General features: G+C 39.1%; 1 protein-coding gene across 6 annotated transcripts in view; it reads left to right on the top strand.

Annotated features, from left to right (window-relative positions):
• Positions 1-13252, top strand: part of PKNOX2 (PBX/knotted 1 homeobox 2) — a 271522-nt gene extending 258270 nt beyond the window's left edge. For all 6 annotated transcript variants that reach the window (XM_087939000.1, XM_087938998.1, XM_087938996.1 and 3 more), the window contains 3 exons: positions 8085-8161; positions 10566-10744; positions 12444-13252. In XM_087939000.1, the coding sequence (XP_087795126.1) occupies positions 8085-8161; positions 10566-10744; positions 12444-12688 (501 nt within the window). In that variant the 3' untranslated portion in view covers positions 12689-13252. The remainder of the gene's footprint in view (positions 1-8084; positions 8162-10565; positions 10745-12443) is intronic.
• Positions 13253-15543: the final 2291 nt, after the last annotated feature.

The raw sequence follows: 15543 nt of genomic DNA, 5'->3' as shown, positions 1-15543 counted from the left end.
CTTAATCCTGTAAGGAAGGCAGGAAGGAAACATTCTGGTTGTTGCTTACAGAAACTGCCTCTCCATTAACCCTTTTTACATTCTTGGCAGGACTAGAGGAGTTTTTTTCCCTCCTTTGCTGGTACTTTGCTTGTGTGGAGTGACCATTCAAAGTTACAATGGCACTGAAAAAAGTGACTTATGACCATTTTTCACACTTATGACTGTTGCAGCATCCCCACAGTCATGAGAGGCCAGGCGAGGAGATGCATGCCTCGATGTGAGTGATGTTGAGTTGGCCACGCCCAGCCAATAACATGATCACCAAGCCACGCTCACCAAGTAAGCCATGCCCACAAAACTGGTTGTTAAAAAATTTGAATCCCACCCCTACCCAGATTGTTCTGGGCAATAGGCTGACTCTGTAAACTGTTTGGAGAAGGCTGTAAAGCAATGTGAAGTAGTATGTCTAAGTGCTGTTGTTATTCCTATCCTTTACCCAAACTGCCTAGATCTCATGAATTCACCAAGAAATCTTTTAAGACATTAACACCTGTTCCCTAACCCTATATCAGAATCACCTGCAATTTGGGACATAATTATTATAATATACAGTTAATGTTTGGATATTCAGCAGATGCATTTAATTTTATGTAGGACTTGTCCTAACTGCCACCAGTTACTGTGAGAAGTGATGATATATTTTCAGGATTTCTGGCAAAAAAAAACCCTAAACCATGTAGGACTCTGCCTTGCAGGCTACATTTTTACATCCAACCATTCATAACAGTTTGGCTCTAACAGCCAAAGAATTAAAAAGCATTGGGCAGATTTTCCAAAACACACTTTTGTACAGCAATTAATACAGATTTATGCAATTAGCACTGTTTGAAGAAGACTCTGGGGCATTCTAAGTTTCTTGTCCCAATTATTCCTAAAGCTGCAGGGTGGAATAGATAGTTATAGCATAGTTTTTAATCTAAATTAAAACTTGTTACTCTAAATATTTTCCACATTTTGGGCAAGTTGTGAATATATTCATTTAGCCAGCAATTCAATAACATATTTTTCATGAAAACAGCCCTCTTTTCCATGGTCCATCTCCCGGAGTAATTCAGCTGCAAAATGCCCCCCAAATATGGAAAGCTGTACATCATGACTGTCTAACTAATATTGTTCTCACAACACCACTGTTTGTATGGCATTCGAACATAGAATTGGCATCTATGTGAATCTGGATATTGAAATAGGATTCTCCTTATATTATTAGAAGATAAACTCTGTAATTTACAGCTGAAATGTGGACTCTTTGGTACTCCCTGAGTTGGGTGTGTTCCTGTAGAATTTCATTACCTGAGTAGGTAATATCTTCAGTGATAGAAGGGAGTGGGGTATGCTCTCTGTTTATATATTCCTTTATTCTCCTTATATTCGTACATGACTCTGTGTGTGTGTGTTTGTGTGTGTGTTTTGCAAATTGCAGATGAGGAGAAATACTGGCATGAAAAAACTTATTCTAAATATATGGCAATCAAGAGATTGAAATTGTAAATTAAGCTATTCCTGATTTTTTTCCCTTTGCTGTATGATTATAAAAGACTTCACTCAAAGATAAGATTTATTTAAGCCTTATTTAGATTTATTTATGCCTTATTTAGAAAATGTTTATGGCCACCCAGCTTATATATGATATTTCTAGATAGCAGAAATGATTAAAAAGGGTCCATTAACAGATAAGATTATACTAATGGGGACTTGGAGGCTAAATCATATGATGAATGGCTAAAGGAACTTGATATGTTTATCCTATCATACTTCCATCCCTGTTCAGTGAAGTCAAAATCCCAGTAAGTGGACTATTTGGAAAGACAAGCCTACAGATTTTGAATTTTTTTGCATCAGGGTGATGTTTTATTGACTTGATTGAAAACTATTCAGTCTGATTACAGATAGATCACAATTAGTGTGAGTTCGAATCGTGCAAAATTTGATTTAGGGCAGCTTGATTGAATTGCTGATTTCCTTTGAGTTAGAACCAATTACTTTACTTTCCATAGAAATATCACATTGCATAGTGCAAATCTGAATAGTGCAACCATTTTGTGGGATTCACTAACCACATTCATCACAACCTACATGTATTTCAAAAACTAACATGTCTTCTGCATAGGATCGTCCTCTGTGTGTGTGGCCAGTTGCAAAAAACATTGGCCTTAACAGATCTTCCTATGAATGATCTTGATGCCATCCTTTAATTTGTCCCTCTTTGTCAATAACTGCTGGTATTAAAAAAACTGAATGGCAAAACTTGGCAAGTTGAAAATGGTCCTTAAGCTAAGCAGACTCATAAGTAGGTTCATAAGAATTTCAAATATCATGTTGAACTAAAAGCAGAAATAAATTTGCTGACATTTAACACTCAGCAGTGCAGTGTGAAGGAATATATTCCTCATCTGTTAGTAGAAGACCAAGAATATTTTAGGAGTGGATTTTACTCCATTAATCGTTGCTGACTATAGGGGCAGGTGCTCATCTCTGATTCAAGGCCATTGAGCCAGTCAATGTTGTCCGAAGCCATTCCTACAGTCATGTGGCTAGCATGACATCATGGAATGCTGTTATCTTTTCACCAAAGTGATACCTATTTATCTACTCACAGTTGCATACTTTTGAAGGCTGTTGGTTTTCCAGCCAACAAGAGTCTTAACATTGAGCCACCATGCCACCCCTTGAACATCTTGGTAAGTGGAAAATCACCCAGTAACCTCTATTACCTATGCAAAGGAGCAGTTGCTCCAATACTTGTACTCCTTTTCCCTCCCAGCCTTCATTTTAATAGGTAAACAAGGATGTTTTTAATATATATATATATATATAAAATGTGTACAATGATAATAACATCAACAATATCATCAGCTCCCTTAAGATCTGTTTACTGTGAGTTCAGTATCTCACTCCAGCTCGCACACAAGAGACAGCATTTTCCATCAGCTGAAGTGCCTTTGAGGACAAACCTACACAAAGGACTCACAGTAGTCCAGTACTACCAAGATATGAGTAGCTGGGCCCATGTCTTTTTCTCTGGGTAAGGAAATCCAACTGGAAAAATTACATTTGAATCCTGTGTTTATATTATCAATTTTACTTCTTCAGTATAAAACCATTCAAACCACTTTAAGAAACTTTCAAAATTAAATTGTAAGCAACTTTTAGTTGGGCTTTTTCTGTATATAACTATCTAATGTAAACTCTGTGTGTGTATGTGCAATCAATTCTAATACATTTATATAACTACCATGTTTTTAACCTATTGTATTTTATGCAAATGAATCCCATATTTCATTATATTGATCCATGCAAAGTTTTACACCCATAGGCAATCTATTCATAAGTATAATCAAGTCTCCAACCCAGACGTTTCCAACCTTGGCAACTTTAATTCTAGGAGTTGAAGTCCACAAGTCTTAAAGTTGCCAAGGTTGGAGACCCCTACTCCAACCCATTGGGTAATTTCATTCTGTCAGTGACTAAAAAAGATCTTCCTTCTCCACCCCTGCTAAAATAGAAATAACCACCAGATAAGCATCTTAGTGAGGCAAAACTCCTCCTGGATCATTTGCTGTAGATTTTAGCTTAGAAGATATTATTTCTCATGAGGATGTTAAATCAGGACAACTTTAATTACACGAGAATCTTTTCATAAGTTTGCATATAAGTGGTTATTGGCCACTGGTGATATCTAAGTAAAAACGAAAAAGTTGTTGCAAAGCCAGAGTGCAACTTCTTAGGAGGGAAAATATCTATCTCTGCTCTCAAGATCTTATCCCACTGAGCATGATCACCACAAAAGACAAGAAGACAAGAAAAATTCTTTATTGGCCAAATGTGCTTGGACACACAAGGAATTTGACTCCAATGGATAAGCTCCCAGTGTACATACAAACAACTAAGTAATGTAATCATAAGATACCAATAGGAGAAGGTAATAGGAAGGATGAGAAGGATAATAGGCAACAACAATTCAGTACAATTGCACAGATTTATTGGATCAAAGCTTGAATACAGTTTTCTCTTTAATGCATATCTCAGTTTGAACACAACTAATTAGAAACACATATATAAGGAGACAAGGAGATTGACCCTGGATTAACCAAAGGTTATTAAGGAAACACCAGGTGCAGAAAAAACATGTGTTAAGTTTAGAAGAGTTGAGAGAGTGTTCCCAAGAGACTTAGACTCACTTCTTTGCCACCTCCCAGTGGTGTAAGAGGATGGGAAGAGAAGAAAGACATGGACAGACCTGCATAATTCTGTTTGTTGACCTCTTTCAATAAAAGATAGTTCTAATCATTCCGTGGAATCCGCTTCCTGATCTGATCTACCTTGTAGATATGAAAAAAGATATAAATGCAGGTACCCCTCAACTTACAACCATTTGTTTAATGACTGTTCAAAGTTATAACGCCACTGAAAAAAGTGACTTAGGACTGTTTATTCACCCTTACGACCATTGCAGCATCCCCAAGGTCATATGATCAGAATTCAGATGTTTGGCAAATGGTTCATATTTATGACAGTTGTAATGTCTCAGAGTCATGTGATCACCCTTTATGACAAGCAGTCAATCAGGAAGCCAGATTCACTTAATAAGTGGTGTGTTACCAGTTTAACAACAATGATTCACTTAATAACTGGGGCAAAAAAAGTTCATAAAATGGGGTGGGCTCAATTGTGTTCATAAGTCAAGGACTACTCATACATCCATGCCAAATTTCCATCTAAACCTGTCCAATATTTGGCAGGTTTGTGCCTGGTTGTGCAGTACTCCTTTATAAAACAGTATATATGCAGTACTCTTTTATAAAACAGTATATATGTGTGCAATTTTTTGACAATGAGGACCACACTCAACATTAGGAGAAAGACGAGAGCATCAATGGATGCAATGAAGATGCAAAACAGCAAAACTATTTCAGATATAGATGAGATCTTGGAGGTATATGAGAAGGTTTGTTTTTAATTGGTTTGATCCTATTTTTATGCTTGCACTGCCTCCAAATGGTAGGAAGCCGTACCTTAATTCTTGGCACAGCATCAGCAGCATTCAGCAGCGTGATTGAAGGGTGTCATCAGGGTCCCAAAAGAAACCTCAAAAAAAAAAAATAGTACGACTGTGTGGTTAAAGTGTCAGAAAAGCCCCTTGAAATGAATATTTCAGTGCAAATTGATATTCAACCACGAATCTTTGAATGTGATGCAACCCACTGGATGATTATGAAACTGAAATAAAATTGGTGTCAGCTCACTTAGCAAGAAACGACAAGGACAGGCTGCCAGCGATGACAAAGCATGGATAAAGTTAATTTATTGTAGCAAAGTAAAATGAAGCTATTAGGAAAGAATTCAAGGGACTGCTAGACTTTTATATGCGAGACCTATTTATGGTGAAATTCAGGATCAGATTTTTGTGTCCTTTTCATCATTCACACTACATCACATCATTCACATTACAGGCTAAAAACCAGTCTCTTTGCCATAGGAAAGGTAGTTTCTACCTGCCTCTTATTTTGGTAGTGAACTGATCTGGTGGTATCAGACTATTTACTCATGGTATTGTTCTTTCAGTTGGATAAATTTCAAAACAAATAATTTAAGTGCAATTTGAAACAATGTACTACCTAAGAGGCTGATGGTAGAAATGAGTAGCCAAAATGGGCAAGGATCAAGAAACCAGATGGGCAACCAACAATGTCTCTTCCCTAATCACTTTGTCTACATTCTTAAGCCACATTAACTGAAGTGGATCCTATCCAGCTGGAGCAGATAATTTTTAGGTGCCTTCCTAGTAATTACCTGATGATTTTTAAAATGTACAGCATTGCACATATTTTCAACTCTTCTCATTTAATCTGATGGAAAATAAATTGGGTTTATTTATTTTTTCATTGGAGAAGAAATTTTCCATGAAATTCTGATGAAACAGTATAAGAAACTTCCCCTTAATTTTCTTATAGGTTGAACGTGGTGTGTCTCATATTTTCTTCTGTTGCACAATCATCTTTCCAGCATTTTTGGAACCTCCCTGGCTTTCATGCTGGATTAAATCCAAAGAGAAGATAATCATGAGGACTTTTTTTCAGGAGTATTTTCAGATTGGGATTTGGAGACAGTCAAGGAGACTGCAGAATTGCTAAGAAATGCTCTAAAAGAACCAACAAAAATTCAGCTGTAGTTTTAATGCATTCCTATTTTTTAAAAAAAAGCTGTTTCACATGAGAAGATTTCAGAGACAGGATTTGAATGCCCGATTTGAGCAAACATCTCCTAGTTTAGGGCTCAGAAGTCTCTATTATGATTCTGATATTGCTTCTCTGTTTAGCTGTCTCATACTTATATTGTATTTTTCTCTGACCTTTTCAGGAAATCTTTTAACTACCTTGTATTGATGTATTAAGTCCATTGACCTCTGTTGACCAAACCAGTCTGACAACAGTTGACCTTAATTTAGTTGCTGCTAGTGAGCAAATTCTCTAATTCTTCAGAAATAATGAATTGCATAGGAATAATACAAAAGAAGGAACAAGATCAGGAGTGACATACTGTCATCTTGTATTAGATACCATGATGTTCCAAGTAATATCCAGTCATCTCCAAGGACGATGATGCTGTGATGTGTGATGCTGCATTGGATGAACCATTATTTAGATTTAAAACATGCGGAAGGCCTCATATTTTTAGTTTTTATTGGGTAGATACATGGTAATACCTGAAAGCATCAGAAGAAGGGTGTTTTTAGGAGCCAAAATAGAACCTGGCCAAAATTATACTTGATTTAATCTCATTTACTTGTAAATTATATAAACTTGTAAAATATGCAGGTCAAGAAGTAACAGTGAGAACTGGACACGGAACCACTGATTTGCTCAAAATTGGGAAAGGAGTCCGGCAAGACTGTATACTGTCACCCTGCCTATTTAACTTATATGCAGAGCATGTCATGAGAAAGGCGGAGCTAGATGAATCAGAAGTTGGAATTAAGATTGCCGGGAGAAATATCAACAATCTCAGATGTTGATGGGAGAAAGTGAAGAGGAACTAAAGAGCCTCTTGATGTGGGTGAAGAAGGAGAGTGCAAATGTTCGCTTGAAACTCAACATTAAGAAAATAAGATATTGACATCCAGCCCTCTCAATTCCTGGCAAATAGATGAGGAAGAAATGGGAAATGGAGGTAGTGACAGATTTTATTTTCCTGGGCTCCAAGATCATCGCAGATGGGGACTGCAGCCAAGAAATTAAAAGATACTTGCTCCTGAGGAAGAAAGCTATGGCAAATCGAGACAGCATACTAAAAAGCAGAGACATCACTCTGCCAACAAAAGTATGTATAGTCACAGTTATGTTTTTTCCAGTTGCAATGTCTGGCTGTGAAAGTTGGACCATAAGAAAGGCTGAGTGCCAAAGAATTGAGGCCTTTGAACTATGATGTTGGAGAAGTCCCTTGGACTGCAAGGTGATCAGACTGGCCAGTCCTAGAAGAGATCAACCCTGACTGCTTTTTAGAAGGCCAGATCCTGAAGATGAAACTCAGACTTTGGCCACCTAATGAGAAGGAAGGACTCACTGGCGAAGAGACTAATACTGGGAAAGATTGAGGGCAATAGAAGAAAGGGACGACAGAACATGAGGTAGCTGGATGGAGTCACTGAAGCAGTCGGCATGAGCTTAAATGGACCCCAGAAGATGGTAGAGGACAGGAAGGCCTGGAGGAATATTGTCCATGGGGTTGCAATGGGTCAGACACAACTTTGCAACTAACAACAACAACTTGTAAACTTAACTAAAATGGTTAAATAAAGTTCATACGACTCCTTGCTATTTATTTAGTAATTTCTATCCACAATCACATTGAAAATAACCATCTACCATCACGTTTCTGAGAGGCCCTGAGCACTATCTGCAGCCTTGAAATCTCCTGATGTGGAACATGAGGTGTGTCCCTTCTGTTTTCCATCAATCCACTAGGATAGGTGAATCTGAAGACTTTGATGTTACAGAACAAAACAAATCACATGTGAGATAATCGTGGCCCTTTGCTTTTTTCAGCACCCCTATCCAACAGAGGATGAGAAGCGGCAAATAGCAGCACAGACAAATCTCACACTGTTGCAAGTCAACAACTGGTAAGTAAATATCTTTTTTTCCCCCTCAAGCATAATAATCATATGGAAATGTTTGTTTCCTGCTCAAAGAGAGAACTGCTTTCTTGATTCGGCTGATCACTTATATAGTACCAAAAAGTATGGATCAGTATCACAAGTGCACTTGCTTAGTTAAATCTGTGTAGATCTATAAATCACGCCTTTCATTAAAGAACTAAAGAATACTTCATCCTAGATCCATCTGCTGATAGGAACAGGCTGTTGATGATTATAAGGGATGTGCCTCTACTATTTTCTTTCTTTGAAATGGACTTGGTTTAGACTTTTTCATTCAAAAAAATGTCCCTCTGACAAATGGCCCACTCGTCTTCTTCCAATGCCTTGAAAATGATGTCATATCAGGTTGCTTTAAAACATTCCAGGTGACCCTTTTTTCTTTCAGAGTTTTCATTCCCTCAGAAAAGACCTGTTTCAAAGGCCATGAATAATGGGACTAAAGCAATTGGGTGGTATCAGAAGCCAAACTAGATGGGGACACCCATTTCCTTACTGATATTTCTTTTGTTTTTCTCTATTTGTTATCCCCTTCTCGGGCTCCTGGAAAAGAATTTGAGCCCTGTAGAGATCTCAACAATTATTTCAATGTAATTTATTTATTTAGCTTTAAATTAGTCCAGAGGCCTCATGCAATATCTTTGAAGATGACCTATGTATTACAGCTATTTAAAAACTTCAGTCTACATTCGGGCTTTTGATCGAAGTGAATATTTGTAGCTCAGGGTTGAATGGTAGGGTCCTTAGAGCCCTCCAAGCTTGGTGGTTTTGCAGATGTTCCATTTCCCAGTGAGGTACGATCACTAGCAAAATGATGGTGTTACCTAGTTGGGTAATGAAACATCTGCAAGAAAACCATCAAGCTGAGAGAGCATCAAGGGCTGGCTTTTGTTATAGTTTTAAAAATGTGAAGTAAAAATTCAATATCCCCAGTTAGGTCAATAAAATACCACAACCCTCTATAGATAAATAGAATCCGTGTTTATGATCAGAACTCAAAGACATGATAAATTCCAGATCCCACCACACCGTGGAAAGTCTAATCAGGGCAAAATGTATACATGACCACACAGACTATGAGATTCCAGCCCCTTTGCATGGTTTGACAATCACAAGTAGCCATACATTTCTGTCTGAATGAAAGTTAATTTGAAGGCCAGGCCTGAGTATTATAGGAACTGGCGCTGATTATTTTAATCCTCTGAAAGACCCTTGTATGAATCTGATTTTTAAATGACAATTTTCCAATCTTTGCATTAATAGTGGGGTTTACTTAAGGTTGAACATGCAGAGGCAGTTTCTTTTTTTTACATGATTGTAAATGTTTTCTTTGTATTGGCTGATATTTGTGGCATCTGTTTGCTCACGCTGATATTTGTGGAACATTTGCAAGACAGATTTGTTTTCTTCTGAGGAAGCAAAATCAGCTCTTTGTGGAAGGCAAATTCCTTACATTCCAAATCTACATTAATTCAATTGCACCCTCTGCTGGTTACTTATAATCAGCAAAGAGCAGCACTGAATATAGGTGTTTTTGTAACTTATAGTATATTTATATCCTGCCTTTTCTTCAAGAGCTCTAGACAATAATCAAAACGTAAAAGTCCACGCATAGTTGGAGAAAATAATCTCATGTCAGAAAAACTCAGGAGGCCATCAAAGTAGATAGTATTGAGCTAGGTGGACAAATACCCTTATAGGTAGTCCTCATTTAGCAACTACCTTGTTTAGTGACTGTTTGCAATGACAGTCATAATTTACAACCAATCCTTGCATTTACGATGTAATGACATAGATGTAAGACTGCAAAGCAAAGGAAAACTGTCAGATCATAAGCACAGTTGCCATTTCAACACAGGACTTCCCTGCCTGAACAGTGGGTTGGATTACATTCCCTTTCAACTCTGTTATTCTATTCTAAACTTCTTTGATTTCAGAAATGACTTCACTTAATGACCAGATTGCCAGTCCCACTAGTGCTTGCTAAATGAGGACAACCTGCATGAACAGGAATAGGAATAATTTGATTTGGTATAAATGCTGCTATAAAAGCAGGAACAACGGGAGGGACCTTCTGCAGGGTACAAAATCTGACATTCTCCATGTGCTGTTGGGAAGAAGGATCAGATGAAATTATCTTGAAATTTAATTTTTAGTTCACTTTAATATGAGTCTTTGTCTGTTTCTAACTCTTAAATATAAGTTTTCCATATAGCACTGATGCATTGACTAGGTCAAGAGAATAAAGAAACAGAGAAGCCACTCAGAGTTGCCTCCAATGATGAGATGGGCAGAATATAAAATTAATAAACAAACAAATAAATGCAACAATTAACATTTTATTTTGATATGCTACCTTCTTTCTGGGAAGGTTTATTAATGCCCGGCGACGTATCCTGCAACCTATGCTTGATGCAAGCAATCCAGATCCAGCCCCCAAAGCCAAGAAAATCAAATCCCAGCACCGGCCAACCCAGAGATTCTGGCCCAACTCCATTGCAGCTGGGGTTCTACAGCAACAAGGAGGCAATCCCGGGACTAACCCTGATGGTAAGAATCACTGAATCGATGCAACCTTTGACTCTCTTTGTACTGAGGTCCATTCTCAGTCCATTAGATGTATTGAGGCTGTGCCAGTTGGCAATTCTTGGAGTCACAACAACCTATCTAGAAAGTGACAGATTGGTGAACTCTGGAATAACCCTAACTTTGAAGTAGGCCACAACCTAGACCAGAATATCATTGAAATAATGAGACTCAGTGCCACTCAGTAGAGGAAAAAACATAGGTAAGCCTACAGGGTTTCCTGCCGGAGCAGACTAGATCAGGGGTCGCCAACCTTTTGGACCTCAGGGACCACCAAACTCATAATTTTAAATCCCAGGGACCCCTAACCAGTTCTGTGGGCGTGGCCTAATTTGTGGGTGTGGCTTGGTATTCATGTGACTGGCTGGGAATCACTTGTATGTAACTATTATAAATATTTATATAAATATTGAATTTTTTATTTAAAAAAAAGAGCAACTTTTACCCAAAAGCAGGCAAAGCAGGCAAGCAGATTGAGTTGCTCATAGAATAATTCATTGATCTATCTATCTGCCATCGGCTACCTGAGTCTGTCGCATAAAATTTGCTTGCCCTGAGTCTGCACTGAATAATAGAACCTTCAATCCTAAGGGAGGTTCAGTAGTGCTTAAAAGCAGAGCTGAAGATCTAAAGACTAGCTAGAAAGCGAGAAATCCAACCATTTCCTGCTTTCTAGCTAATCTAAATCTCCCAGCACAGCAGAACAGCTGATGGTTGGAAAAAGGAAAAATAGCAATTTAGCAAGCAAGGAGTGAGTGGGTGGGGAGGGTTCCTGCAGGCCCTGTGGACGGCGCAGCCTTGTGTTCCTGCGCAGCTTGGATTAATTCCTTTGGGGGGGTGCTCTGAGAAGGAGAATTCTCTGCGGCCCACCAAAATTTTCTTGCGGCCCCCCCAGTTGGCAATTGCTGGACTAGTTGAACTCCAAGGTCCCTTCCAACTCTTCTATTGTATTCTATTCTGTTCTATTCTATTCTATTGTCTGCTATCTTGTGGCTAACTATTGATGGACAATTCATGGCCCTGGATTCACTCTTCTTTACACTGTACTTGGATGGGATCCTTCCAAACAGATAATTGCCTTTAAATAGAGAGTTGTTCTTTGTAAAGCATCCAGTTCTCCATGTAATATCCTGGAGAAATGATTTGTCTTACACACATCTTAAATTTCTCGGTTGTGCTTCTCTCAGCCCTAAAGTACCACTGGATGACCATTTTGTTAATCTTCTCAATAAGGACCCTCTGATCAGCTACTAAGAATGTTATCACAGGATATGAAATAACCAAATAGCACTTGAGCTTCTGGTTACAGAACATAACCACATTTAGATCTGGATGGATGAGTGGGTTTGACCTGGTCATATCCCCCTTTGCAGAAAAGAGCTTGGGGGTTTTTCCCCTCTAATGCTATGTACACAGCTTCTTAGCTACAGTACCTGATAGTAGGCAATCAAGTGTCTCCCTCATCGGGTGGAAGATGACTCTGTAGAGGCAATAGATATTGCTTCACTCTGTGTATTATTTCTTTTACTGCACTTTAAAAATAACATAAATCAACCCCACTGCATTTGGGACCTCAGTGGGTTCTTGGATGCCTGGCCCCAAAATCATAGTCAACAGCAACATTCCACCACCTATCCTATCAACTCTTTGCCTTTCCTTCTAGGCTCCATCAATATGGACAACCTCCAAACCCTCTCCTCCGATAATGCCACCATTGCTATGCAGCAGGCCATGATGGCAGGTCACGATGACTCATTAGATGGGACAGAAGATGAGGAGGAAGATGAAATAGAAGAGGAGGAAGAGGAAGAGGAGGAGGAGGAGGAAGAACTGGAAGAGGATCCTGAGGAGCTCCAGACAACTAACGTCAGCGACCTTGGCCTGGAGCACAGTGACTCGCTCGAATAAAGGATTATAACCAATGGTGGAACAGTCACCGACTGGAAAACTGTTGAACCTGCTTGTGAAACTCATTGGCCTGAATTGTAGAGTGCACCTGAACATTTGATGAGCACATCCCTTTAACAATAGGATTCAACAACAGGACCCTTTCTTGAATGTCCTACTTGGCCTGCATTAAGCTGCAGGAATGGACGTGGAAGTACACTGAACACCTGTCAAGTGTGCAAGCTGATTATTTAAGTGAAGGACACACGTTTACAAGGCACATATTGTGACTAGTTTCTTCCCCACTCTCTCCCACCTTTGTTTTTGATAACCACAATAACAAAAGTGTTTTTAGAGTAAGCTGTTTTCTGTATGACTGAATGTTTTATGGAAGTTCTAATTCAATGCCTTTTTTGTGACATGCAAGTTCAGAGGCATGGCTGTTTTCATTTTCACTGCTTTTATGAGAGATTTATAGATGATGATGAAGAAGAAGAAGAAGAAGAAGAAGAAGAAGAAGAAGAAGAAGAAGAAGAAGAAGAAGAAGAAGAAGAAGAAGAAGAAGAAGAAGAAGAAGAAGAAGAAGAAGAAGAAGAAGAAGAAGAAGAAGAAGAAGAAGAAGAAGAAGAAGAAGAAGAAGAAGAAAAAAGATCAGTGGTTTTTATGAAAGAAAAAGAAAAACTAGAAGGGAATGATTTGTAGAAATGTAGGTGGGGAAAAAAAATCAAACATTTGCAGATGGGCAGAAATTCAACCAAGGAGTAAATGAGAGTTGAATGCCCTTTGCAAGTGGGTGTCTTGTGAGTTTTGCAGTTATGGAATCCATACGGACTCAGGTGAAGCCCCAAGCCATAGGCCTGTGCTTTGCAATCAATGTGACAAATAACACCCTGTAATTGGAATCCCTTTTGGAAAGAATCACGTTTGCTTTCTGAGTGGAACGTTGTAACATTTTAATATCCCAAGCTGATGCCTTGGTATAGCATGTGATATTAGCTAACCAGAAGGAATGTTTAGAGGTTCACCAATACAGAAGTCATAATGGTGGCTTTATACATTGGTTGAGTACAAGCAGGTTCGGGTTTCCAACATTTGCAAAGCAGGGAGCGATCAGTGGCAGAGAGAATTCCTATATTTTCAAACAGAAATAAGCAGCACAGCTATCCAGTGGGGTGCAGGTAATCATATTTTCACAATCTCATTTCCCAGGAAGTCCCCTCCTCCCCTTATGTTGCTCTCCAGCCCACAAACTCTCATATCAAAAAAGCCTACGAAATCAGCATTCAACCAGACGTATTACAGACATTTAAGGAGCAGGATTTTGTAATAACGTTTGCCATTAGCAATCGCTGCTAATCAAAGGTTAAGCCCACAAACAGCGGTTGATTTAAATCTCCATGTGGGCATCATCCCAGTACAGTGAGTTCATTGCCTACAACAGAGCATGAAAAGTAGACATGAGGTCCCTCAATATTTTGCAAGCGGTGAGCGATTTGGGATTATGAAATTAAGGAAAGAACCTTCTTGAGAACAGCTACTGGTGGACAAGCTCCCCATAGATCTCTGACACAGTAGAGGCATAACCTTTCGTGAAACACTGGTTCACCAGAATGCCATCTGCCACTCCCATCCTAAGAGAGATGGTATACAATTATCCCATTTATGTTTATCTTTGGAAGTAAGCCATCCTTCCAAACAAGACCCTGAATAGCAGCCACCCATCGTGCGCTAAGAATGCTAAAGGCCCCACTGGCTTCCTTAGAAATACAAATGTTGCTGGTGGCTTCACTTTGCATCATGCTAGCTCCTCATTAAAAAAAAAAGTAAAGCAAGTCAGGTAGTGCAAGAGCTTAACAGGAACCCAGGGGAGAATGAGATGATGCTTTCCATCTGTCTGCAGGCATTTTAAAAAATGACAGTAGTATCCATCAGTGTTGGGAATTGTTGACCCTGAACCCTTCTTTTTGAGCAATTTCCACCTGGCAGCTCTAAACACTGGCTTTTGTGTGTGTCTAATGCAGTTTTCTCCTTTTAAAAAGCCACAGGTTCAAGAAACAGATGTTTTCATGCAGATGGACAGTCCTAGAACTATCACTATAAAAGGCTCAGTCAGTTGAGTGAAGACAAACGATCTTCCTGTTCACATCACCTCCAACCACAGGTGCAGCTCTAAATATAACCCATAAAGGAATCTGTGCATGGAGCTATTCCTTATTGCTTCTGCCACACACCAAAAAAACCCACATGGCTGCTGTATTTTCTTCCAGTAAGGTATAGACAATTGCCTGCCAGAGAAATGATGCTTCTAATAGGCAAAAAAAAGGCACTGTGGCACAGTGGTTTGAATGCAGTATTGCAAGCTAACTCTGCCCACTGCCAGGAGTCCGATTCTGACCAGCTCAAGGTTGACTCAGCCTTCCATCCTTCTGAGGTTGGTAAAATGAGGACCGAGATTGTTGGGGGCAAGAGGCTGACATAGAGAGGGCTGTAAAGCACTGTGGGGCACTATATAATTCTAAGTGCTATTGCTATAGCTATTTTTCTAAGCATGTCTCTGTTACAGTTGGAACATACATCAAGGGTGTGGTTTCCTCTGGTAGATTAGACATGGAACCCTCTCAAAATGATTGAGGTTTGCCCTTCATTCTACAACTGTGAAGGCTTGGCATCTTGAGAGTAGGCTGGGCACTACCATGACTTCTGGCAGATCATTGTATCATGAGATAAGGAAAGGCGAGAGAGAAGCCAGGGCCAATGTCTTAATAAGGAATAAAGGCAATGTGTGTGATGAACGTTCAGCATTTGCCAATTCAGCAGTTTAGGTGAAGCACTGTCTTAGGCAGACTGAAACCTCTCGCTCCATCTCTCTTCCTTCA

The sequence above is a fragment of the Pseudonaja textilis genome, chromosome 9, assembly GCF_049901715.1.
Source record: "Pseudonaja textilis isolate UNSWEBS1 chromosome 9, rPseTex1.2, whole genome shotgun sequence".
NCBI lineage: Eukaryota > Metazoa > Chordata > Lepidosauria > Squamata > Elapidae > Pseudonaja > Pseudonaja textilis.
The sequence above is the reverse complement of the archived record's forward strand: the minus strand, read 5'-3'. Positions and strand labels throughout refer to the sequence as shown.